We start from the raw sequence: 26130 nt of genomic DNA, 5'->3' as shown, positions 1-26130 counted from the left end.
TTGCCTAACATTATACCGGTATTACCGTGAACGGTATAATATGGCCCAGCCCTAACTGAAATCAGCTGATTGTAGCGCAGCTGCAAGAACTGATAAGCAGGCTCAATAGACAGGTTGACTAACAATTGTAGGGAATTGGACTCCCACTTAATTCCCATTCCTAATGAAAGCCAGTGTTGAAATCTTTTATTTAAATTGTCGTATCTGTGGAGGAGGTCAGGAGAGAGGTGCAGCAGGGAGTGTCTGCAGCCCTGTCACAGTGTGGGGTTTCAGTTCTGTGTGAAGATCCTCTGTCACTAAGTTGCAAAGATTGTTTAACATTTGCTTTAAAAAATCTATTTTTTGCACATCAAAATCCATGTTTGTGCTGTTTCTTCACATACTGTGTGTATGTATAATGTGTGCTGCAGCAACAGTCTAGGGTCCTCCCCCTACTCTGGCTGTGAGCTGCACATGTGTGACACACTGTGTCTCTTCATTGAAAGTTCAAATTGACTTGATCAAAGTAACCCGATACTATGAAGACTACGTATGTTGGTGTGGCCTCAACCGAAGCCTCAGAAAAGAGTACTCCCCCACATACTTGTGCTAAAATATTGAGGTGGTTTTTGGGGAAACCTTCCCACCGAGCTCAGCTTCGGTATTTTTAGACTAAGTAGAGGTCTGAGAAACAACACTCGCGATCCCCCACCCTTCTCCTTTTTCCCGTTTCTCGTCTCTGGAGGGACTCGTCTGTTCCCTGCTGGATGTTTTTCTTTCTAAGCGGATGAATATGAGGATGATGTATAGAGTTTCCTCAACCATGTGGTGTAAATACGGTGTCTGCATCATTAAAGGCTTTATGAACTGTTTTCTGTTTTAATGTCTCCACACTGACAGCTAACTGATTTGTCCCAGGTGTCTCCATCGCTGCTCCCATATGTGTGCGTATGGAAAAATGGCCCGTTCCTTCTGTTTTCTTGTTGAAGTGGAACTATCGCAGTGCTGTATGCACATCCGAGGGCCCGCATGCACAGAATAATTCATTTGATGCTTTGATACGCGATAATGGACCCAGTAAGGTATTATTCATACGCCCCAGATCTCTTTGGAGAGTATGGCTTCTACAAAGTGTCCCGCTATCTTCCTGAGTGCCCCCCTCCCCTCTTTTAAGACTCTCTCGTCATTTATTATTTAAATCCCTCCATAATTCATCCAGCGCCCGCCAATACCCCCTTCTTTGCTCATTCTTCATTTAGTGCAAATTAGCACGAGCTCTGAATGTGCATTTGTGGAAAAGCAAACGGAAAGAAATGGCAGCGGGTCGGTCCGGTGGATACAACTCCATGCTTATTTCCTCAGTCCTGCCTGTGATGTGATGCCATGTGACATATTGAGTCTAATTTGTGGCCTAAAGAAGCAAACAGCTGTGGCCTATTTTGTTTAGCTGTTGTTCGGGTGATGTCACTGTTTGTGCCTCGTAAGGCTGCCTTGCTTTTGGCAGTTGGTGTGAAGATGTCAGGAGAATTTTGTTAAGCTGCTGATGAAGAGGACAGGGGTTGTGTAGCCTTTAGATAAATCGGATAAGTCAACCAAGGCGGTTGTGTGCAGTTTGGAAGACATCTATTAACCAGTGTCACAGATTCACACACACATTGTTGCTATATTTTCCTATGTTGGATCGTTGGGACGTTCATAGAAGCCACAACAGTTTTAGCCCAGGAGGTTGCTGCCGGCATATAAACGTGGACGACCACGAAACTGAAGCTAACCTGAGCCAGCCGTCACATCTGTGAGCCCGATGCTGTTGTCGTTTACTTTCACTAAACAAACGAATCACTCAAAACTCCTGCAGCTGTTTAGCACCCACAATACTTCCTGTTTAGAAAGTTCTAGGTAGCGTGTATAATGAGCTCATCAGCAAAACTGCCGTCATTTTGCAGTTAATTTCTGGTGGAGCGACATCAGAGACTGCGCTGCATGCAGTGGTGAACTCACGATATACTGTATATTTTTGGTCTCCACCTAACCGGATGGTTGCCCCTCTCTGCTGAGGAGAGCTCTTCCTGTTAAAACAGAGTTCTTCCTCCCCACAGTGCCCGAGTGCTCCTCATTAAGGAGCGTCTGATTGTTGGGTCTTTGCTCTGTTGCGGGTGAGGTGACTGTAGGGCTGTTCGATATAAGGATATATATCGGGTGACGATATAAAAACGTCTATCGTTTCATTTTACGCTATCGTTTGTTTTGTGGTGTCGCAAAATAAACTGTTTACGGCGATATTTGTTCATCGTTCTGATGTCGCTGTAGTGACTTTAATTTCTTAAAGTTCTCTCTTTGTCTTATATTTAATATAACCACACTACGGACAGAGACGCGCCTGTTTTTATGCGTTGTCGTTAGTAACAACAACGGCAAAACCATCGCTTCTCCGCTGGTTTAGTTTCCACATTAACCTTTCACAATAAAGTTCAAGATCCTGTTGAGACTTTTCAAAATAAACTGAATCACGTGAAAGAGGCAGAGTGTTTACGGGTGAGAATTAAAAAAGAGCCGCCAGGTGCTAAAAAAGAAATCTTAGACTCAAACGTTAGAACAGGCTTTTCCCCGCAGCACGCCGTGTAAGAAATGCTCACAAAGAAAACGGCGCCGTTACAACTTATGTCTAAAAATGTATCGTTTCATGCATCGTTAAAACAGCGGTCCCCAACCCCCGGGCCTCGGACCAGTACCGGGCTGCGAGAGTTGAGGCTCAGGTGTGAAATGTCTGGTTTTCAGCGTTATTTTGTTTTGTTTTTATCGTTTACTCGGTTTTCCTGGGTCTTTTCACGTGTGTTATGAATAAATCTTCTTTTTTTCGGTACTGGTTTTATTTTGTTGTATTTATCCGCAACACCTTAAAGGCCGGTCCGTGAAAATATTGTCGGGCATAAACCGGTCCGTGGCACAAAAAAGGTTGGAGACCGCTGTGTTAAAACCCTCGACTCCAGGTACACGACGCCCAGCTGGAAACACTTCAGTCGAGCTGCCCGAGATTCACAGAATTTACAGAAAATGTTACATTCTTGTGATTTATATCATTATCGGACGATAGATCTCTTATATCAGGATATGAGATTTTGGTCATATCGCACAGCCCTAGGTGACTGTTGCTGTAAATTATAAAATTGTATTTAAAGGTTGAAATGAACACTGAGCAGTATCAGAGCCAGGGCTGCACATCAGTTGATTATTGAAGAATGTGAATAATAGTTTAAGGGGATCTTAAACGTGGTATTACAGCGTTTAACTGATTGTGTTTCATTTGCTCGCAGAGAAATGAAGAGTCTGTTTTGTTGTAGTAGTTTCATTTTAATGGAAAGAGACAATATCGATCAAAGATCCAGAATTTAAAAAAACTTCTGGGCAAACTTTAAATCATTATTTCCGTCTCTGTACTGAAGCACATGTGTGACTTAACTGCACAGCAGCGAACTGCTGAACTGGGTTCAATATTCATACCTGCTCCTTCCTCCTGTGCAGGTCTCAGCACGTCAGCCTGCGTCCCTGCTTAGACATAACATTACTGCTGAAAAAGCCGACAGTCTCACTGCCTAAATATGCACTGACGGTCTATATCTGTTGATCATGCATATTGATAAGAGTTTTGTTTTCTGTGTCCACAGATGCAGTCGGGGAAAATAACCTGGGTAAGTGGAACATTTTGGGAGAATTCAGATACGCTGTACTGAAAGTTACTGTAAAGATAACACGTCAAATATCAAACGACTGAAATACTGTGGTTGGTTTTTCCACTCCTACTGCCAGTGTTATTACGACAGCCAGCATTAATGCTGGTACTAGTATTGATACGTGGCATTAATTCACCTTATACAGCACACATCGTGTTGGACCGTGTAGCTGCCTTAAATAATAATTTTCAATAAAGTCGTCCAGTTACACTTTTCTAGCCTTTGGCATCACGTCTGCCCGGTGACACATTCACCGGCTCACACTCTTCTGTTAGTATTATTGGACATTAACTCAGCTCAGACTCAGGTACCTGGTCCATGCTTGATGGGGGCTCACTTTGCTGAGATGTCCAACACTGATCAGTGCAGAGCTCTGTCACTTTCTCTCTTTGGTTATTTATTTGAGAAAAGATCACATTTAATTTTGAAGTGAACATTTCCTTAATGAGAGATGTGAGTTTGCTGTTTTTGAACGACGTCACGTTGGACTACAAAAAGAGAGACTGATGCAGAATGTAGAGTTTTTAACAACACATGGATTTCTAAATATGTGTTTATTTAAATCAGAGGTAAATGTGCTCAGTTATGGGAGAGCAGCCATGTTTAAAAATGACAATTTGAATGGTCATTATGTGACTATGAGACATGCACAGAAATGCTGGCTGATGCAGAACAGGAAGAGACGTCTGAGCTTTTGACCGAGCGTTACATCCAAGAATGGAGCAGCCACAAAAACAATAAAACATTTTGTAAATGGGTGTTAATCAAAGAGTCGGCCACGCTTATATAGCCTGTGCAAAATAAACATTTGAGAATATGCCATGCAAAGTGTAATAAGACGTAGACGGGACTGTGGGAAATGTGGAGCTTAGTCGAAAAACAATGTGGACAAATTTGACTTGTTCTCCTTGACTGTGGACGAGAGCTGAGATGCTGGTGACGCAGCCCAGGTCACCTCTGCATGTCAGATATCGAAGAGTTTAACGTTATAGAAGAGCTAGCAGCAATGCTCCGAAAGGAGGATGACAAGGAGTGATTTGGGAATAAAGGAAAACTGCAGATGAAGAATTTGAACTGCAAGCAAACTAGCATAGCGCTTTGTATAAAAATAGGATTCGTTTTTGTTTAAATGTTAAATAATGATAACGTGATGGCCTGTTTCACATTTTCATCGCCTAATTGTAACGTCTACTCTTCTGCTTCTACTAAGCAGTTTATGAAGAGATAAACGGAATGGAGCTGATTGGTGCCACAACTGTACCAATCAGGTCCAAACTGACCCAAAGCAAAGGCCAGCACAGGCGGGGTGGGGGGCGGAGACCAGTGTCAGGGGTGAATTGTGACAGAAGGATGGCAGCAAGAGTGAAGGAGAAACCTGCTGTGATAGATGGTCCTAACAAAGACACGGAGCTGCCCGGGAGGAGGTCCATGCTCAAGGATTGGTGTGGTACAAGAGGAGGCTGGAGATGACGTAAGAGGACGTACCGTATTTTCTGGACCATAAGGCGTGCTGTCGATGAACGGGTCTGTTCATACATAAGGCACCCTGGATTAAAGCGTTCGTTTGACTTTAGGACCTGAAGCAGACGGAGTTTAGGACCCAGACTCCTGACTACAGCAGCCGTAATGCTCCGACTATCCAGCATGCGGTGCGGCTTCGTAGCTTAGCAAAGTCGTACCAAAATAGTTTTTGACAGATTTCTGAGCGCCGCGTAGCACATAAACTCAGCTCAGTGAGCACAACCAGAATTCATACATACGGAGCACCGGATTATATGTATAAGGTACACTGTCGATTTGTGAGAGAATTAAAGGCTTTCAAGTTCACCTTATAGCGCGGAAAATACAGTACATAGAAAATAAACAAATAAAAAAGAAATAAATATAGAAAATGAATCAAAGACAATAAAAACTCACATAATGTAAAATACATATACATACTCCCATTAAGCTGTCTAAAAATACATAAAATAAAAAAGCAAAATTCAATTGTAGTAATAATGTGAAGTAGGGCTGGGCGATATGACCCAAAATTCATATCTCGATATTTTTTAGCTGGATGGCGATATAAGATATATATCTCGATATTTTTTTAAAGCCATAAAGTAAGAACAAAAAGAGTTCTTAGTCACCCTGTGTCCCAGATGTCACACAGGCACTTTTATTAACATACAGCGTAGATGTACATGAAAAAAACTACTCAAAAATAAATTATGAGCACTTATTAAATAATCATGCTCCATAAATAAAAGAAAACTGTTGTTTTTGTCCATAACAAAAAGCTCACAATTGTGCAGTCAAAATGTAAACTAACAGACGCTGAGCGTAATAACAAAGATTTCACAGCTGCTCTGTTCCCAACTTCTACTGCGCGACCGACAGCCTGGAGTTTGAAATCCGCTTCAGGTGCCATTTATGGTCCTTATACACACACAATACGGTAATATTATGCTGAAGCACAGTGCGTATCACTCCGCGAGGCTCCTCGGTAGCCGTAATCCGCCGACAGTCCATCAAGCGGTGCGGCTCCGTAGCTTACCAAAGTTGTACTAAAACATTTTTTGACAGATTGCTGAGCGCCGTGTTCCACATAAAATCGGTTCGCGGTCATCAAGCACAACCAGAATTCATACATAAGGCGCGCTGTCAACTTTTGAGAAAATGAAAGGATTTTAGGCTGTGCAGCCCCTGTGGGCTGCATGGCGTTAGCGTGGTTAGCTTGTTAGCACGTTGACGCCGTCTAGCCCCATGCACGGAGCGATGCGCAGTAACTCGTTAACGGAGATTTGCCATGTTCATCTTGTCGCTGCCTGCAGGTGAAGCTATGGGGGAGGAGGGGGAGTTGTCTTCAGTTAAGGCGAGGCGGAGTAACGTTGCGTAGAGACAAAAGTGGACGAAAGAGAGGCAAACCTGCGGCTCCACAACTATAATTATAACGTATATATCGATATAAAGGATATTGTCACATCTTATATCTGGTATAAAAATATATCGATATTTTTAAAAAAACTCGTTATATCGCCCAGCCCTAATGTGAAGTACAGTTTTATGTGAAATGCAGATGTTTATTGACAGCTATAGTGTAAAGTACCAGGAAATAGACCTGCTCAAAGCTCAGTTACCTGAGTGGTTACTATCCTCTGTGGGTCACATATGCTGTGGGTTTGGCCATTACTTCATTTAACTAACTCAGACCTCACGAGAGGATTCACATTCATCAGCACTCAGTGGTGACACGTACAACATGGGACGTCTGTGATCGTAAATCCACAGAAGGTTATGCACATTATGTAATGTGTGGTGTGTCAGAGCTGCAGGTACAGCTATTTAAATATTAAAAGCGTCACTTCAGACCTCTTCTGTGCAAGTAGGCAGCAAAGTGGAGCTAACTTTGGCATCTGGAGGAGCAGCATTAGCACAAAGCAGCTGTATATTCGGTTAGTTGGGTAGATGAGTTCAGCTTTCCATATGTAAGAGCACAGTCTTGGTACTGATCAGCCGTCCATGTGCTCATGAACAGCTGATTATATCCCTGAACTAAGAAGCATGCTGATGATGACATGTGTCCAGTGTCTAAAGGACTTTAGAGTTGGTCACTGCTATACTTGTGTGTAGTTTGCTAGTAACAGCACCTACTTCCAGCACGCTGTGTCCACACTGCTGCTGTTTAGGAAACATCCACTGGTTTGTAGTTGCAGGTTAGCTTTGGTTAGGTTTCTCAGATTAGATCATGGTTCTAGCTCAAATCCAGCCTTTCAATTACATTATCCATTTCTTAGAAAGCATGTCTGCCAAAAAAAGCACACGAACAACAATGTTTACTGCCGGTACAAGTTCCCATCACGTCCCCTGGGAGCTGCATGCAGGGCTCCTAAAGGCCGAGGTTAGGCGCAGCCAGCCCGTTGCCTCTTTGTCTCCACGCTGAATCCAGCGAGACCGGCGTCTCCTGGTGTCTCTGCCTTTCTGATTAGAGATCTCCTTGGGGAGTAATGACAGAATTGTGCTCCTGTCAGTTCCTGCTGCTCAGAGTGGGCTAATAGTCATGTTAGCGCATGCAGCATGTCATTAGCTCTGCGCTAGTAGCCCAACGAGGGGCGAGTCTGTCATTTTGAGGCTAAATCACAGGGCGGGTAGGCCGGAGATCACAGTCACAGCGGTTCTCTGTAGCTCCAGTGTTTCCGCCCACCCTCCTCTGCCTCGCTTAATATGCACCGACTTACACATACTGTATTAACTCTGAGGAATTACTGCGACGTGGGCTGGAGAAGGCAAATGGAAGTCAAAGAGAGCCACTCTGATGGCTGCTGATACAGCGATCATTCAATCAAAATCCTAATTTGAAACACACTGCTTATTTCTGACTGTGATTGGATGATTCATGGTTATCACTCGGATGATTAGCAGGCTTGCGTAGCATCTATCAGAGCATGGGCTAATCTGCTTTGATTATTAGCCTCTAAGCCTTCCTTCCACGCTGGGCTTGTCGGGTACGGAGTGATGAGAAATTGCGCTCTCCTCGTGTTTGTATTAATCTATCTGCGCTCACTCGCCAAACTGATAATTGCACGGCCCAGGCTTCAGATCAGCCCCTCCCCCGAGGAATGTTTTCCTGTAGCCTTAAACATGCAAACATTCCTTTGCACTCGTGTGTAACGTTCCAGCGTATCAATCAGTTTTTACAGAGTAGATAAAATTTGCACATTCTTACCGTGACAAACAAAATCTCCACCCCTGTTGGGTTACATTAGTTTCAGGTGTTTGGGTTTGTTCTGCCCGAGGGATGCTAGTCTGGTTTGGCTCTTCCCCTCTGCGGTTTCTACTGACCATCAGTGGACGTGTGCACCGTCAAACCTGAAGAAAGTCTGCTGACGCTTCAGCGTGCAAATCAGCCGTCTGCATGGAGCGTCTGTTACATGTATGTATGCCATGGCAGAATGCTTCTATGCACAATAAAAACTTCTGCACATTTTCCAGCTCATTGGTCACAGTGGGCTTTTAATGCTAAGCACAACTTGCCCCGCAGCTGAAACTTTATGGGGAATAAGCTGAGCATGATATATTTAAAAAAACGTTGAAGCCCGTGGCTCCATAAGAAGATAAGAAGTGGATCTGTTTTTTGATCCACGTGAGGCAGATCTTAGCAAAGCCGTGGGTTGATCCGTGAGTCTGTGGGACGAGCTGATAATTGCGAGCGAGCGTGACCGTGTTATACAACACGCGCGCATCTTCACTCGGCGCCGTGACCTTCTCCGCTGAGATTTGCGTCCGCCTAACTGCCCTTTTGCTGGGGCATGTTGTGTAAGTGAAGGGGCCACGACGTGAATAACATTGGTATTTGTGCAACATCCTGTGTGCTGAGTGGAGAACTAACTGGAGCAGGAGAATGGCGCTGTTCGGCGAGGTTCACGGCTGTTATTCCTACAGGCCATGAGCGTGAAAGCAGCTAATGACATCTGACAGTTCTGGAGCAAGAAGAGGAGGGCTGGACAGAAGGGGGTGGGGGGAGGTTGGGGGGGTTAAGAGATAGAGGGGGTGGCTGTGGGAGAGTATGGGGGGGTGAGAGAAATAAGGGATGAGCTCGGTGTGGACAAAGCAGGGATGAGGGATACGGGAGGGGAAGGGCTAAAGAGGCGAAACTGTTGGGACCTATTGTTAGCCACTGTAGAGGACGGCCTCCCAGTGCCGCCACTGTGGGCTTTTACCTCTATCAGCATGAGATGTCCAAATATTCTACCCAGATGTCGTCCAGACCTCAGAGCTGAAGGTTGCCAGTCTTTAAATCTTCGATGTCCACATCCAGACTCCCCCCTGAGTTCATGCAATGGCTGCCATTTTGAAATGTGCCTTTGAGGGAATTCCAGAAACGCTCTCAAAGCATCCAACACGCTTACGTCCTCGCAGATATGTTTAGCCCCCCGCCTCCTCCAAAAATACCCCCCAAAAATCACCAAAGTGAGTTACCAAACCCCCAAAACAGACAAAAGATTGGGTGTAGAGGTGGGGGGTGAGGATTGGGGCGTGACAGATGGAGGGAAGAGGGAGATGAGTGGGGATCCCACTGTAACGTGACAGACCCCCGTCCCACCCGAGCTTCAGCACCACTGCTTTTGAAGAAGGCGTAGCAGGCGTCCTGCTGCCAGACTCACCTGTGAACCCGACATCTTATTGTCTCGTCCTCCTTCAAAATAAAGGCGTGAGGTTTACGTCTGCTCGCCGCTTCGTGGCATTCAGACAGACACGTGTCTGCCTTCGAGTTGCACGGCGGGTGTTGGGTGCCCCCAGCTGTTTTGTACAGGCTGCGTGTCAGTGAAGTCTGGGGTGGGGTCTCCACTCGAAACCCCGACTGTAGGTTGTACGTTTGGGCTTGTCTGCATTGGTTTGAGCTGTGTGAGTATTTTTATTTTGCTAAACTTTCACAAAGCTGCTACAGAGAACTGTGAAAATCATTTTCAGTCTCCAAAGCAAACGAATTATGTAAACGGGCTTTTGACAGCCTCGTACAAATATCTGTACTTTGATCCAAAGCAGTCGTCCACCAGTGGAAAAGAAAGCGCTTCTGGTAAGAGAAAGCAAACATCAAAGGTGGCGCTGGCTGTTTGGCTGTGGATGAGACGAGCAGCAGGCGAAGCAGCCCTCGGCACCCTCGAAGCTGCTGGCCCACATCTATACATTGTGATGGCTGCGGTCACACGCTGCTCTGCAGATTGTTGATATCTGTGAGTGAACAAGTCACCTCATGCTGCTGACTTATCGGGCTCTTTGTCTCCTGAGCTCAGAGGGGCTCTGGGTCTGTGTGTGACCACCCTCTGCTGGGGGATTGTGGTACAGCACCTCCATCACCACTATAGCCTGACGATGATGTGATGGTGCGACAGAATGTTTTGTTTTAACGAGGTAACATCTTTCAGTGCTTTGGTGAAATGATACACACGTGTGCTTTGTTTCCCACTGGGCTTAAAGGCAGCATGAAACCAAAGTTTGGCACTAAGCTGGGGTTGAACACTTCATGCAGCTGCTTGCATGAACGCTGTCATTCAAAATATTCCACGGTGTATTAACAGGATGTATTAACAACGGGAACAAGTGACTGTGTGGTTACCAAGGTTACTGCTGTAATGTAAAACAACATCATTCAACATCATTGGCATCGTCACTGCTTGTGTCTTAAGGCAAGTGATCACATTAGTTACTCCTGATGTATGTGTATGTAAACATGATGGCAGAACAAAATCAGAAGAAGAGAATCTGTAATAACTGCTCACAGCATGGTGATATCACATGTGCTTTACAGCAGAACACACAGCAGCTGAGTTTCACACCGGGAAGGATTAACATGTAATTTTAATGACTTTGCTATCAAATTATTGCCAACTAATCAATACAGAGAGAGAGAGAGGGCGTCAGTCAAACAGGGGTGTGTTGTCACTTCTGGGAAACTCACTGTGGAAAAAATCAACAGGGTATGGGGGGGGGAGTCCCCCCTCCTCCTCCTCCTCCTCCTCCTCCTGTCCTCAAGCTTGTGACGAAGGCATGATTTCACCTTTGACCTTTTGTCATGCTGACTTGGCCCACTGTTCCCACAGCTTGAGCATGAAAACTGGTCAATATTCATTGTTTCAAAAGCCAAATGAAGGAAGAGCAGACTGGTGATTAGGTTTTTGGTTTCACGTGAAATAAAAAGACTGAGTGAGCACTCGCTGTGAGTGCCTTTGATTTTTTTTAATTTAAACTTTACAGAGTTAAAAATGTTACAGAAACTCTAAGTGTCCCGTGAGAAACACTTAAAGTCACCTGAAGGAACAGAAACGGATGCAGCACTCTGTCAAAATATAAGCTAATAAATATAAAGAGTCACATGTCGTGTTAACAGGCTTGTTCAAAGGGCAGGCTGTTTAGAAAGCAGTTTCATTTCATGGTGTACTTTTGTTTTAATTTTATAAAAAATTAAAACATCAAAGATGAAGCAGCTTGAGTCAGTCTGCAGAAATGCTGAGTGCCTTGCTGGGTTACATGCAGTCTGCTGTTCCTCTGCACGTCTGTCTTTAGCCACGTGCAGCTGTCCTGTCAATATGTAAACATCTGCAGTCCCACCTGACAGCCGTGCCGACACAGTGATGGCACCAAAGGAAACCACGAAGCTTCATATTTATGAGTCATCCTGGGTATTGATTAAGATCAGCCTCCATCAACATGACTGCGTCTTTTTGAAATTCTGGGTTACTTTGTTCTAGTAAGCTGACTTTTAGCAGAAAGTAGAATTACATGAATGAACAGCTTCTCGTATAAAGTAACTGTTAGACATTGAACTTTGATGTTTTAACCTTCCATGTGTTTAATGACAGGTTGGCATAATGATGGAAACGCCTACTTTGACTTCCCGGTGCAAGAATATCTGAATATGTGTGTGAAACAGAGGTGTTGCACTTCACCTTGCTTGAACGTTAAAGGCTCCTCCTGTGTGTAACGGGCACATTGCAGCTCTGAGTTTGAGACCATTAAATGCCAACATCAGGGTTTTGTCTCTGACAGTTCAACAGCTTGTTGTGCAGTTGCTGGTGCATCCATCCAGCAGTCCTACAGAGAGATTTCTATTAAAGCAGAGCTACAGAGAGACCACAGGCCAGTGTTAGTGGGGTATTTTAATCGGGATCAAAGGAATTCTGGGAAACTGGTCACAGATGAGGTAGCGGATGAGGAGAGTATTAAAACACTCGATCTTCAGGTGGGCAGGAAGAAGATCTGCACTGAAGGTTACGCTGTTGTTTGACATGCAGCCTCATTTGGACTTGTTAGAGTGAGTGTTAGTGTTACAGCCAGTAATATTACTGTTAGATGGATGTGTGAAAGGCTGTGAGATACTGAGCTCAAATCACACTGGGATTCTTTGTTTTCCTCCTGGCTGCAGGCAGATGTTACGCAACCTGCTGGCTTTTTCTTTCATTGTCTTATTGTTTCTTTTGCCACATTTTTGATTCATTATTTGCTTTGTTTTTATATGATTTTACTTAATTTATATTTAATTTACTACTAAAAACTGACCCGTGGTTTAGACGTTTTAATGCAAGGAAGCAAACTAAAGCTAAGCAGAGCGTGGTGACTGCACAGGAATGGACGCACAGCGATGTGGCAACCAGAGCTCGAGGAATGTCAGCAACCTGGAGCAACGACTGGAAAAACACTGAGTTACTCAGAGTGGGAAAGGCCCAAGTTAATGTTATGTGGAAATGTAAAAAATAAGCCAGAGAAAGTGGCTGCTAAACATTTATCGCAGGCAGAGCTGACCTGAAGATGGTCTTTAAGCGAATAGTCTGGACGTCATCATCTGTCATTTTCCTGTGATTTGAAGTCAAATATTTAAAACGTGACTTTCAGCTTTCATTCACAGTGTTAACAAGAATATTCCCGTTTATGAATGACGGCTATTTTTATACATCGTCAGTCGTTTTCAGAAGCCCAAACATAACTGGGAGAACTGGTTGCAGCTCTGGGGCTGGCCCTGCTTTGTTGTTTAATGCTTTACATTATGGGACTTGATTTTCTTCCCCACGTTGCTTCCATAAACAGATCCCATGAGATGGTTTATATTAGCATCAACATACACTGATCGATGCAAACAACATGAAATTAGCATGTTTCGTATTTTGCGAGCTGCATTCTGCGCTTTATTCAAATTGAATGTGATGAGCCCCACGCTGTCCAAACCCCGGACTACACTCTGACCAGCAGATGATTCGACCTGTTTTTATATGGCTGAAATATTTAGAAATGGATGTAAAATAAATTGCAAACATAACTCAATTCATGACGACTGGCTTGTGTGATTGGCTGTTTTTGGGCTCGCTCAGTGAAATCTGGAGACCAGGTCACCTCAGCTTTACCGTTTCTGCCTTTGGAGCGTCCAGCGAGAGAGCAGCCGCATGGATCCACTCATCACCCAGTGATTACCCCCCACACTGGTATTAATCATGAATATAAGCGTCTATTCCACTGGCTTCCAAGGTTTTTCAGCCTCCTATAGAAAATGAACTCCTTGTTATCACATGGAGATCTGACTGACCGAAGGTTACACTGAGACTGATTCATATTTAATAAGAAAGCCAACAAACCATCAGCAGTTCGGCTCGTCTGTCAGTACAATATTACAGTATTAGTAGTGTTAGAAACCCAGATGTTGATGATCTGAACATCAGGAAACGTTGGCTGTAATCTGACACTGTCCTTATAGAACAGTAAACCTGAGGTGACCTGTTTTTAAACGTTATTATTGAATACATCGAGACGAAGCGCTGTTATTCAGCCTTTTGTGTTAGGTGTGTGGGTCCAAAATAAAATTGTGTGTAACTCATGAAAATCCCACCCTTGATGTGGTCTCATTCATGTGCGACCAAAAGACGCATGGATTTGCCAAAACACAAGAGAAGGCTTTTATTTGGCCTCTGAACATTCATCATTGAGAACAACTTTGCTCTTAGGAGGAGTTTGTGAGGGTTTCTGTGCTGGCCTTTGGCAGGGGGAGGCGGCTCGTTCCAGGTTTCAGTCCGTAGATCAGCACCTCAAAGCTCTGAAGGGGAAAGAATGAAAGCTAAGTGTTAGCAACAGTCAGAAATAAAGAGCTGTGGGTTTACCCGTCTGTGTTTCAGTGTAGAGCTCAAATGCTAGAATGGATGGATGCTGCCGATTGCTTTGGGAAATGGTGTGCATGTTTGTAGGAGAGCGAGAGCCGTGCCGCCTGTTTTTCTTGAAGCTCTTTGTCTGAAGAGTGGAGAGGTTTGTGACAGTGTGGAGAGGGGGAAGGGAGCTGAACCAGAGCAATGCCCTTTGTTACCCAAATGTTCAGGGAAATCCAGCAAACAAGCCACAAAACGGCTCTTTCCAGCTGACTTTGTAGCACATCAGCGTTTAGGAACAGAACTTTGATTTGTTTTCAAAATGTTATGCAAACATACAGCATTTTAGCCTCTCATGAAACATGCAGTTGTGATACTAAGAACTTGTCTTTTTCATCATGTGAAAATCATGCATAAACTATGCATAGTGTTTGATGATTTGATTGTTTCCCCTGGTCTCAGAGCTGTGAGAGGAAGCCTGATATCGACATCCTTTGACCCTACACTGCAAGCTTCCACACATTCACTGGCTGCTGACTGCATTGACCTGACATGAAGTTAAAGTTAAAGGGATTTCATACAGTGACAGCATAGCCAACAGCCCAGGGCCAGGATAGAGAACAGGCCTCCCATCTTCTCACATACATCTTATATACGTACTCTGACTTTAGCTGTAGTCAATTGAAGCGTGAGTCTATTACATGTGACATCGTTTTATAGTAAGTATTTATGGCACAGTGTGTGATGACAACACTTTGTGTCCTAATGCCGCAGACAAAAGCAGGAAGATCTTTGATTTTAGCTGTGCTGTTATGCAGCCGTAGCCAAGGTAACTGCCTCCTCTGAGTTAGGTGTGTAACCTGGCAACAGCTCTGACATGTAACAGTAAGTGTACTGTGATAATGAAGCACCATTATGAGAGCGCTGTGATCCTGTGAACACATTTATTGAAGTGTTGCTGAAGATGATAGTTTTCCTTCATCCAGCTGCTGCCCAACCTGTGCATTGTTGCCTTTGCAACCGTGGCTGCTCGTTCACGTCGTATATCGCTTCAGTTTTATCTTCATAGTGCACATAAGCAGCTGACTTGGCAACAGTGGGAACGAAAAACTCCAAAACAGACTCATTAAAGGAAGTGTTTGAGGCTGCTGAACAAAAGAGTACAGGCAGTGCAGGACTTAACAACGTGAGACTTAAACTGTATTTGCAACAACATAAATACTAAATACTCACAAAAGCTCTTTAAGAGCACGTCTGTGTAAAGACTCAGATTGTTATCAAAGAAAGTTGATAACACTAAATAAATCACTAAAGCCTCCCTCAGATCACCTGTTCAAGTTTGTAGCTGCACCCATGCACTGTCAGTTTAACACAGGCTCAAAGGTAAAGTTAAATAAGTGCACATGCAGACAAACCCTTCTTACTACACTTATTTAGTACCGCAACTTTAACCTCGACTCAGATCAGACATGGGAGACAGGGGCGTGTTTGCTATTTGCCCTATGAGCAACAGACATGTTGCGTTTGTGTCTCAGCAGTGAGCCTGTGAGGTGTTCAGTAGGCAAAGAGTGAAACTGCATCACGGATGCATCACAAAAGCTACACAACTGTCAGAGATGCACATGTGATACAGGCACTTCTAATGTTTTGCATGTCGGTGTTCGTTTGGCTGTGCAGTCAGTCTGTGCTCGGTTCCACTCGGTGTGATTTGAGTTATATATTTAATAAAAATGTGAGCGTGGCGCACATTCAGTGCCAAGCAGCATAGATATGTGTGGTCTGTGTCAAAGACAGTCTGGACCTCTGAGGGGCAGAAAAACCAAAAACTGTTAAATAAAAAATACACATCCAGAAATGCATACACTATTATATATTGTACATATATTTATTAGTTTCAGGTTGGCCATTCTTGTATTTTGCTCGTTTGTGTTGTTGTGTTTGCACATCTCTGTTGCTTGTGGGGCTCGCACACAAGAATTTCACTCGCATGTGCTGTGCCAGTGTGCCTGCACATGTGATGTGACAATAAAAGTGATTTGATTTGATTTGATTTGATGAATTAGTTCAGCACATTTTTGCTGATTATTATTTATCTGTTTAAGAAAAGAGATTTTATAGAAGAATGATCATCAGCTGTACACACACACACACACACACACACACACACACACAGTCTCCCAGGCCCATCCCAGGTAGCGCCTCCCTCCTCGTGACCACAGATAGGGCGCTCGGCGCTGTTTTGTCTCCCATTGACTTCAAGGTTAAAGGCAACAGGGGTCATTATGCTGTGGGAGGATAACTGCTAAGGTCAAGGGTGACACGTGGTACATCCCTCCCCCACTGCACGGCGCAGGTTTGATTTGTCATCAGTATCGAGCTGATTCCACTTGGAGTAAAAATATTGTGTACCAACACAGCCTGTGTCTGTTAGCATTCAAGTTCTTCTTCCTGCCGAGGAGACGCTGTGTGCTGCTGTGTTTCCTGTGCGTAACCTTTGAAAATGTCTCTTAAGCAGGACTATAAAAGTAAATAAAGGGTTGCTATGAGAACAAAGGTTTTATCTTGTCAGCTCCACAAAATCTGCAGCAAAAATCTGCACGTGTAAAATTTGCAGGTTAAGGATGGTTTTCTCTACGTTTGTCCCCTGGTGAAGAATTTTAATCCTCGAACGTGCATGTACAAATATACTGGTCAGGTGCACAGCTGTGTTTGATATCCAGCAGACGACACACTTTAGGTTTTCTCTCTCTCTTCTTGACAGATTCAGTTAGATTTTGGGTTTGTTGCCCAACCAGTGTTACTGTAACACACAGATATTCTTACACATTATCAAACTGTGTAGTGATTCAGTTGATGGAACCATGAATTCTGCTCTCTGAAGGGAGAAGTTTGGGCGTCAGTTCGTCATCCGCTCGCTCACCTCTGACTAACTGAAGCGTTTGGAGCGCTCGTACCAGTGTCTGGACTTGAATCAGACTGAGATGCTTTGCGATGAATTTTATAGGCCGTTCATGCCTGAAAACCCTCCAGCTGGATCAGTCAGTTACTTTTTCATACCTTAGAGTAACTTAAAATAAAAACTGCATTTTGTTTTTACTCTGGTTATTTCTAACGTTACAATTTGTTTGATGATCTGAAACATTTAGGTTCAACAAATATGCAGAGAAATAAATCCTCACGAGGCAAATGCTCCTTTTTGGTTCACAGCCGATCAGCAGATTCTGAAATACTCAGAGCAACAATTAAGTAACACGTTGTGATGCTTGAACTTCAGCAGGTCATCCAGAGAAGAAGAGCTCAGCCCACAGTGGATTTTGGGGCTGATAACAGGGACGGATGCGTTAGGCCTCCTGTGATATGGGCGCTTACTTCATGAGAGCAGTGGTCCTATTATTAGGATATCTATAGAAGATTTGGAGAGGAAAATGTAAGAATGATCATTTAAAAACATCTGTAAATGTTTTACTTTTTCCCAAATGAATTAAATTCTAAAAACAAATTTTAAATGATCGATTACTGTCGCCCGTGCTTTCTCTTTGGACAGCTCCAGTTAATCTAACTGGTTTTCAGTGCTGCTAACGTGGTTTGGTTGACTTCTAATGGTAAGGAAGGCCAACATGGAGCTGGGATGTTGCAGCTCTCACCAGGGTGTTTGTTTAAACTCCTGCTGACCCTGCTAAATGACTCATAATCAGATAATAAATATTTCCACCGTGTTGTGAAATCAGTAAGCAGAACCTGGCTCCTGGTTGCCATCCTTACTCTAATCCACGCAGCATTAGTGAGGTTTAGAGGTCGGACGGGCAGCTTCAGCATGAAAACATGTGGAAGGTGGGAACGTGCAGGAGCACAAAGTGTCTCCGTGCGCTGCTGTTTGGCTTCCTGCTGTGCTCACTTTGTAACCAAGCAAGGTGTGAATCTTTAACCTGTTCGCTGAGCGCTTCAGTTAGTTAATGTCATTGTGTTTTGCCAGCTTGAACCTGTGTTTATGCTAGGGCATGCACGTCCTCCTCCCAAGTGCCAGAGGCGCAGTTAAAGGGGAGGCTAATTTGGGTGTGAGGGCTGGGAAGAAAGGGCGGGGGCAGCATTGTTGAACGCCAGTGAAAATAGGACTATCATTTCCACTCAGATAACCCCTGGCTGTCATTGGACCACAAGCCAAGCGGTGACCCCGGGGGCTTGAACTCTTGCCGGTCATGTGACCAGGCAGTAAAGTGACCAGTGCTGATCTCTCTGCGGTCAGAGAGGGGCAGGCTGTCGAGGAAAGAGGTTGGTGGGGGAGAGAACAGAGGAGCCGGGCAGAGAAAGAAACCGAGAGCAATGTGGAGAGCAGGCCCAGTGGCTTTTTCCTTTAGCAGAGTCCATGCTTGAATGGGGTCCAGGCAGACTGGGAGAAGCATGAAATGGACACATGGGAAGGTAAGCAAGGATCACTTTCTTTCCTGAATGCGTCCCACGTACAGCTAGTGCAACTACATCTGAGTGGAACTGAGAATATATTTGAAATGTATGCATGAAACTCAAACTGCAGCACTGTTGATCGTCACTGTTGGTTTCTGTCTAATATTTCGAGTCTGAATGAACAGTGTGATGCGTACTGCTCGTGTGCAGGTTGGCAGGATAAGGCCTTTATGCTGTAATTAGTTAATGATTTTCAGGCCGGGCTAATGAGCAGAGAAAGCCCAGCTTGTCAGAGCCTCGCTGGCTCCCAGCACTTTGTTTATGTGCTGCTTGTGACGTAGCTGCAGCTGCACGGTGCACCTCCATATGTGCTGCTCTCTGCCATGTTGCTCACTTGATATGTTTTTCTTCCTTTTGGCTGTTTTATGCAAATGGTGTTGTGTGCTGGGACAAGAGGAAATGTCAAAAACAACAAACTGGTTTTTGGCACTTTCCACACTTTAATTCCACCCACCACACCACCGCTGCTCCTCCCTTCCTCCTTCCCTTCCTTGTATCACAGGAATTTGGAACGGGGTCCTTTCTCACTCTTAATATCAGCCCCACGTGAGAGGGTGTCTTTTTGGGCTTCGCTCACACAACGTTTCAGCTCAGCTTGGGACAAATTGGACGGAGGTCCACAGACACAGCGCTTTCTGGCCCTTCGATCGATGTTTTCCTTTAAGGACTTTGGTTTGGCATGTGGAGGGAGCATGCTACTGTACTGATCCCCTCCCCCTCCTTTAATCCCCTCAGCCTGGTTGGTTTGTGCTCAAGCTGAATTAGGGTTAAATAGCACTGCTGCACCTCAACACCAACACCTTCTGTTTTGCAGTAGTTCTGTGTGTGAGGAGGATTGTATTAAGCCCAAACTAATCATGAAGGAGAAAGCAAGCATAAGAGGTTGTTTATGTGGATGAAGGGGGCAGAGGCTGTGTGAAGATCAATAGTAACAGTGGGGGGAGGTCAGGGACTGCTGTGACTCTGTAATGCTCATCTATAACACGGCTAAAGACGCTTCTCAATGCAACCACTGCTTTTCCCCTAATTTCACTGTGAGATATCCGCCGTCTCTCCCCGGCCACGTGAAGCCAAACGCCAGCTCCATCACGCTGTGCATCTTTGCTTTCTTGTTGTTTTGCAAGGGTGTGTTATTTCAACTGCCCCTGCACCCTTCCCCCAGGACAAACACAGACACACACTCAAACAGGATAAAACTTATCTGATGATTTGCAAATGCAGTTTTTGCCTCTGGGATTATTTACAGAGAGCGATGTGTTTACTTCAAACCAGACAAAACTGGCAACTGATTTTTAATGCAGGCAAATTTACAATGTTTTGGCCCCTTTTCTGTGTTATATGGGAGCGGGAGGTCATCCTACTGTGTTTAGGAGGTCCCGTATTTTAATACACAGCAAATTTAGCACTTTTATGCAATTGTGTATCGCAGGGCATGGGCTGTGAAACTTCCCACATGGTTTGCATCAGCATGAACTGGCAAGTTAGACCTGTCATTAAAAAAAAGAAGCTCAGGGCCAAACAAGCTGAGCTTCAATGCTCTGCAACACAAATGAGAGAGGAACAAGGTGCAGATGAGCACACACACATCTGAGACTCCAACAAATCATTCCTCCGGCGCATTTCTGGATACTTTTCCACAAAACCTTTTAGAAAAATGTATCAAATTATCACAAGTGTTAGCAAATTCCTGAGATGGCACAAACTGTCCGGACATGAGGGAATATAGGAAGACGTGGGAAAAGCACGAGGAATAAATGTGTTTTTAAATAACAAGTCTTAGCAGTTTATGGACTCACATGTAGAACAGGTCACCAGGTTATCAACATCATCACGTCTAAACGCTGGGCTCAGTCTGCGTGGCTCAGCGGTCACATGGTGGATGTTTCCATGTACTTAGCAGCAACATTTGAACATCGGTCGCACATTTCATGGCAACAAAGATAACAATGTTTTTTTTCAACACACAGCTCCTTTTACATAAAAAAAGAAAATAAGAGCGGCTGAGGGAAATATTCAGTCGGACACGAGTTTCCTGGTTATTCTGTGCGGTTCATGACTGTAATAACTGGGAGCTTGTAAGGCTTCCAACGATTCCTCCTCCTGTGAGAAAGCAGCCCGTCAGTGTTGTTTTTGTGCAGCATTAAGCAGCTGCACAATAAAGGACTTGATAGTGAAACACTGTTGATATTTACCTGATGTTTCATTAATACAGAGATAAAATAAGCCGTCTGTATTCCTGGTGTTACATTTTTGTGAACCATAAATCAGAAATCTGGTGTTTTTACTGCTCGTTCTACAGAAAACTCTGATTTTACCCTTTTTAACACATTTTTGTGGCGTTACAGTTTTTCTGTTAGAATCTTTCAAACAGGTCAAACTTTCCTAATATTCACCATATTACAGGGTTAGGATTGTTTGTGAATATGTAATTAAAAACAATTTTTCTGTTAAGTTAAATTCTTAAAGCTCGTTAAACCATAGAAGGCTTATCAGTAGTTCAGTTGGTAAGCTTAAGTAGAGTATTGCCAGCCTTTTACTAACATGCATATATGTTCTAAAAAACATAACACCAGCACACTTTACACGGAGACACAAGACCTTATGTGGAATTAACATTTGCCAAATAAACATTTCAAATCTCTTTCAGATGAAAACAAAGCCGAGACAATGAGTCAGACTCCTGTGGTCTCTTCCCCACAGAATGTAACAGAGTGGCATTACATGCTCCTGACATTAGCATTACATTAATATGGAGCCTAACTTTGGTGTGGTATTACTCAATGCTAATGACGTAACCTCTGAGTGTGGGTGTATATTATCAAGACAGCAATGTCAACAGGTCAGTATTGTTCTCGCTGATGAGCTCAATCTGCAACTGCATGCACATCGCTTTCAAGATTAGCATCACAGTGTCGGCCGCCAGGAATGTCAGATCAGAGTCCCAAAGGGTCTTGGCATGCCTTTAACCTCTGTGAATGTGGTCATGTACATTCCTGTCATAGTCGCGGGACACATCCTCCCCTCCTTCGAGCCCCAGGTAGGAGAGATAAGCTTGAGAAGAAAAAGAGATACGAAGAGGAAAATGAGAGGCTGAGGGACGGGAGAGAGGGAGGGCGGCGGAAAAGTACAGCAGATTCCTGCAACCCCCGATCCCTGTCTCAGCTGGGCATGATTGTGATGGAAAGCCTGAGACAAAAACCTGAAGAGAAAACCCTTCATTGGCAGGCACTGCTCTGTCAGCCTCTCAAAAGGCTGCTTTACACTATACATCAGCCTTTGTGTCTGTGGGATGTGGACAAAAGGGAGATTTGGCCACGATACATCTCTGTTCCCAGCATGATGCAGCTCAAAGAGGGTCAAACCTGGGGACCTTCCTGCAGGAATCCACCATTCTTACTGAAAAAGCCCCGTTCATGCACATTCAGCTCATTCGCTCAGACTCTTTATATTTATTACAGTGGACGTTTCCTGGAACTCACGGGGAGCAGTGAGGAGATGCAGGTGATGCTTGTTTAACACTGAACAGGGCTACAATGTTTGACTTGCATCTCCTGGTTTGCGTTAAAGTTTGGAATGAAACCCAGGCTGACCCCTGGGAAACAATGCAGCCTTTAATGAGCCCTGGGGGGTTGGTGGTGACTGTGTTTGACACAGAGCATTGGGGGTTCTTGTAACCAAGAAGAGAGAGGGTGGAGTTCAAGATGAAGCAGTGCTTTTATGACTCCTTATCGTCACCTCGGGGGGAAATTTATCGTCACCTCGCCTTTTATGACCTTGTGATAACCTGAACATTTCTGAAAAGAGCCTTTGAGAGGATGAGAAATATTGCACTTCAACTGCAGAAGGCTTTAATCTCATGCAAAACCTCACTGTTACACCAATACGTCTCTGCTGTGTCACTTTTCTCCACAACGGTTTGTCTAATCAAGCCTCGAACACAAAACGGTTATCAAGCTGTCGTTGTGTACATGTGTGGAGATGATGGCAGTTTCTCTTGGAGTTAAAGTCCAGCGTGATGTTTGCTAGCGTGCCAGCATTAGTGTCAAACTCAAAAGTACGTTCTACACACTGCGTTTCCCACACTGCAACCGCAAGCCACAGCTTTTTCCCTGCCCCTCCCTCTGCTGGCCCAGTCTCTTAACATGCACCAGGAGCACTTAACAGTAGGATCGTGTTGCATTATAAGCAAAAGATAAAAAAGCACATTTTCACAAACACGTGTATACATTTTTTGTCAGCTTATTATTGTAGGTTTTCAATTTAGTCGTGCTAAACAAATCATAAAGATAAAAAGTCCATCCACCCGTTATAAATGACTTTGGCCCATCTGCGGCTCGTGGACACACTTGTTGAATCGCTGTCACTTCACACTTATATTATTCCTCCGTAGAGCACCTACACCTTTACCCAAAATATTAAAATGACTTCTGAGAACTATGAAAATATTCCTACAGGACAAAAGCACTTTTAGTTTGATTGTTTATCAGAACGAGATTAAAAGCTGGGGTCAGATTATCTAAGCACTGTCTGATCTTCTGAAACGCTCTTGTTAAGAATTTTTAGTAGATCTGGACTAAAACTAGGGCTGCCACAAACCATTATTGTGATAGTCGACTAGTCAGATCATCATCCATTGGACGTAAAACGTACAGCTTATTGCACCAGCAGCATCTGCTCTTATATAACTATCATTAGCTTACAGCTTTAAGTGTTTAAGGTCTGTGCTAACTAAAAATAAAGACAAGATGATAGTTTATTAAATTTTAATGAAATTTGCAGATTGTTTCGGTGAAGTTTAATAAACTCCTTGCTATCTAAAATATAACAGGACACCGGAGTAATTCTCCAGCATCTCACACTTCTGATAATCAGTTGTCTGCTTGACGTTTATTCAGCTGTGTAAAAACTATAACTTTAATCTCAGCCAAACCGATTTACTCAGGAACAAATAAAATACTGAAAAAAGCCAAACAATAACATTTTTAAGTTATCTAAGTGACTCATATATCATGTTTAACCTGAGTAGCGAAAGACGGCGGTGGGTTTGAAAACGATTTGCCGGGAGTCCGGTGTTCTCACGGCGCTAGTGACCTAGCCCCCGGCTAGCTATCGAGCTAGTGGGTAACAGACGTCTCCGAAAACGTCGGAGCGCTTTTGAAAATATGTGGTGTCTTGATAAACTGAGCAGATATTTGAGGTTTACACAGCTACATTCTCGCCTGAAAATATGTTAAACGTTTATTTTGTGACCCAGAAAGAATAATAAGAGTAATATTAAAACTAACTAGCTGCCGCCATTGTTGGAAACTGAGCTGGGCTGCGCTATGAATTCTGGGATAGTTTGGACCACGAAGTATACACCCGACCCATCTTTCAAATCTGGGGAAATAAAGGGCGCATTTGTCGGAGTCTTCGAATTTGGACAGGCTTTGTCGTGTAGCTGTAACGTAATCGGCCTACAAATGTGGGCACAGGAGGATGCGGTTCCTGAATTTGGACACAGCTACGATACCGGACACAGCTGCTTCTTCTTCGGGTTTAATGGCAGCTGGCATCCTTGTACATGCAGTGCTGCCATCTTCTGTTTCAGTCCGTTATTACACTCTTAAATCCTGCTATTATTCCTGCGTCTTTTGTGATCTTACAAAGCTTCAAACGAAGCTTCGACTATTAAATCAGTCGTCAATGATTTTGATAGTCGACGTAATCGTGACTAGTCGACTAATCGTGGCAGCCCTAAATAAAAACCAAATAAACAGACAGCGAGCCACCAAGATAAAAAAAGCTAACATCAGTTTCTCTTGAGCCGAACATGGATAATCCACATAAATGAAAGTTCATCAACCAAAGTAACATTTTGCTTGCTGAAAAATTCCTTGTCACAGTCAAAAGATATGAAATCCCCAATAAAGTTCAAAAATGGTCTTCAGACATTCAAAAACATTTTGTTTGTCCTTCACTCTATCTTCTAATAAAACACGTGGCATAATACTCAACGATATTATCTTTTTAGTTTATCTTTTTCTTTTTTCTTATTTTTACTTGAATGGTTTTTTTCCTGGAAAGCAATCGGAAACTGTAAGCAACTTTTTTTTTTTTTTGCGTCTATAAAGAAACACTGAACATATTTGGTTGGTAATGTGAGCGAGCTTTATGATACAAGACGTCAGTTTTACTGTTATGTGCATGCACTTACAGGCATTTTTGGTTTTACATGCTTTTGCTTTGAAAGGCGGATTTTTTTCAGTACCTGTTGCTTTTATGTCTGTTTTCGCTTTCAGTTGAGACCTGAGCCATGAGGGAAGAGTTCAGTCGCATGTCAGAAATGTCAGGGTCAACTATTATATTTAGAAAGTCGTGAATATTTAACTTCAGTCATCTGCTGGCAGAAGGAGGAGGAGCTATACGATGTGACATGCGAGATCAAGTGTGTGAAGGTGTGAATCGCTCTGTTTTATATGGCGGCCATGCACTTGAAAGAGGGTGAGAGATTTGGCAAATAAGCCTGAATGAAGGCAGCTAATAGCTATTGTGTTTTTAGCTCAGTGAAGGAAGTTGGGTGTTTCACGTGGGGTGGCCAGTGAAATATGTGGTTTCAATGTGTTCTCTTAACGGGCGCTCGGGCTGACAAATGGCTGGCCGAGGAGGTGACGACACATACGTTACACTGTGAGGTATTTGATCTGCCACATTTTATGGCGCCACAGTACAGTAGAAGGATTTATTTTCTTTTTCTTTGGGCTGAATTTGTGCTGCTGCTGTTAGAAGAACAACAGTTCGTTGGGTCTTTATTCTTCACGAAGGTGTCGCTCTGCGGCGCTCATCAGCTGTGAAGCTCTTTCTATTCAGACTGAAGTTTGCCTGAACCGCCCATCACTTCACACCTGAGTCATCTCAGCAAAGTTTATTCAGTTTTTCTATGCAGACCCTTCAAACACCGTAGTAAGATTTCATATAGTCGTTCAGTAATCCAAGTTTCAGTGTGGAACACACACTTGTTTTTTGTGTGTGTCGATACCGAGCAGCAGAATAAATTCACTGTGAGAGACTAGAGTCATCGATTTATGTGTAGCATCACACCAAAAAAACTAACTAACAAATAGATTTAGCCAACAATTTTTTACACATATATATATTAGGGGTGCAATGATACACAAAATTCACGGTTCGGTTCGATATTTTTTCGATACAAAAACAATGTTCATGCCTTTTTAATTTGTCATTTGTTAAAATTATAAATATATATTTTAACTCAAAAGTACAGTTTTTAAATTTAATGTTGCTGAGACAAAAGTAATTAAAAAAATAAATATATCTCAGGGCTCTCAAAATTTCAAAATCCCTGGTAGCCCTTC

The 26130-nt window shown here is 43.6% G+C and overlaps 1 protein-coding gene across 2 annotated transcripts in view; it reads left to right on the top strand.

Annotated features, from left to right (window-relative positions):
* The window catches only part of LOC102305437 (nuclear receptor subfamily 6 group A member 1-A), a 143472-nt gene that overhangs the window by 75328 nt on the left and 42014 nt on the right, over nt 1-26130 (top strand). The window contains exon 3 of one of the 2 annotated variants that reach the window (XM_005939613.3): nt 3642-3665. In XM_005939613.3, the coding sequence (XP_005939675.1) occupies nt 3642-3665 (24 nt within the window). Of the gene's footprint in view, nt 1-3641; nt 3666-16504; nt 18734-26130 lie in introns of those variants that run through there. The other variant, XM_005939614.3, reaches the window with a different exon arrangement.

The sequence above is a fragment of the Haplochromis burtoni genome, unplaced genomic scaffold (assembly GCF_018398535.1).
Source record: "Haplochromis burtoni strain Fernald_Lab_line unplaced genomic scaffold, NCSU_Asbu1 Contig_271, whole genome shotgun sequence".
NCBI classification, from domain to species: domain Eukaryota; kingdom Metazoa; phylum Chordata; class Actinopteri; order Cichliformes; family Cichlidae; genus Haplochromis; species Haplochromis burtoni.
Note: the sequence above shows the minus strand (reverse complement) of the source record. Positions and strands in the feature narration are given on the sequence as shown.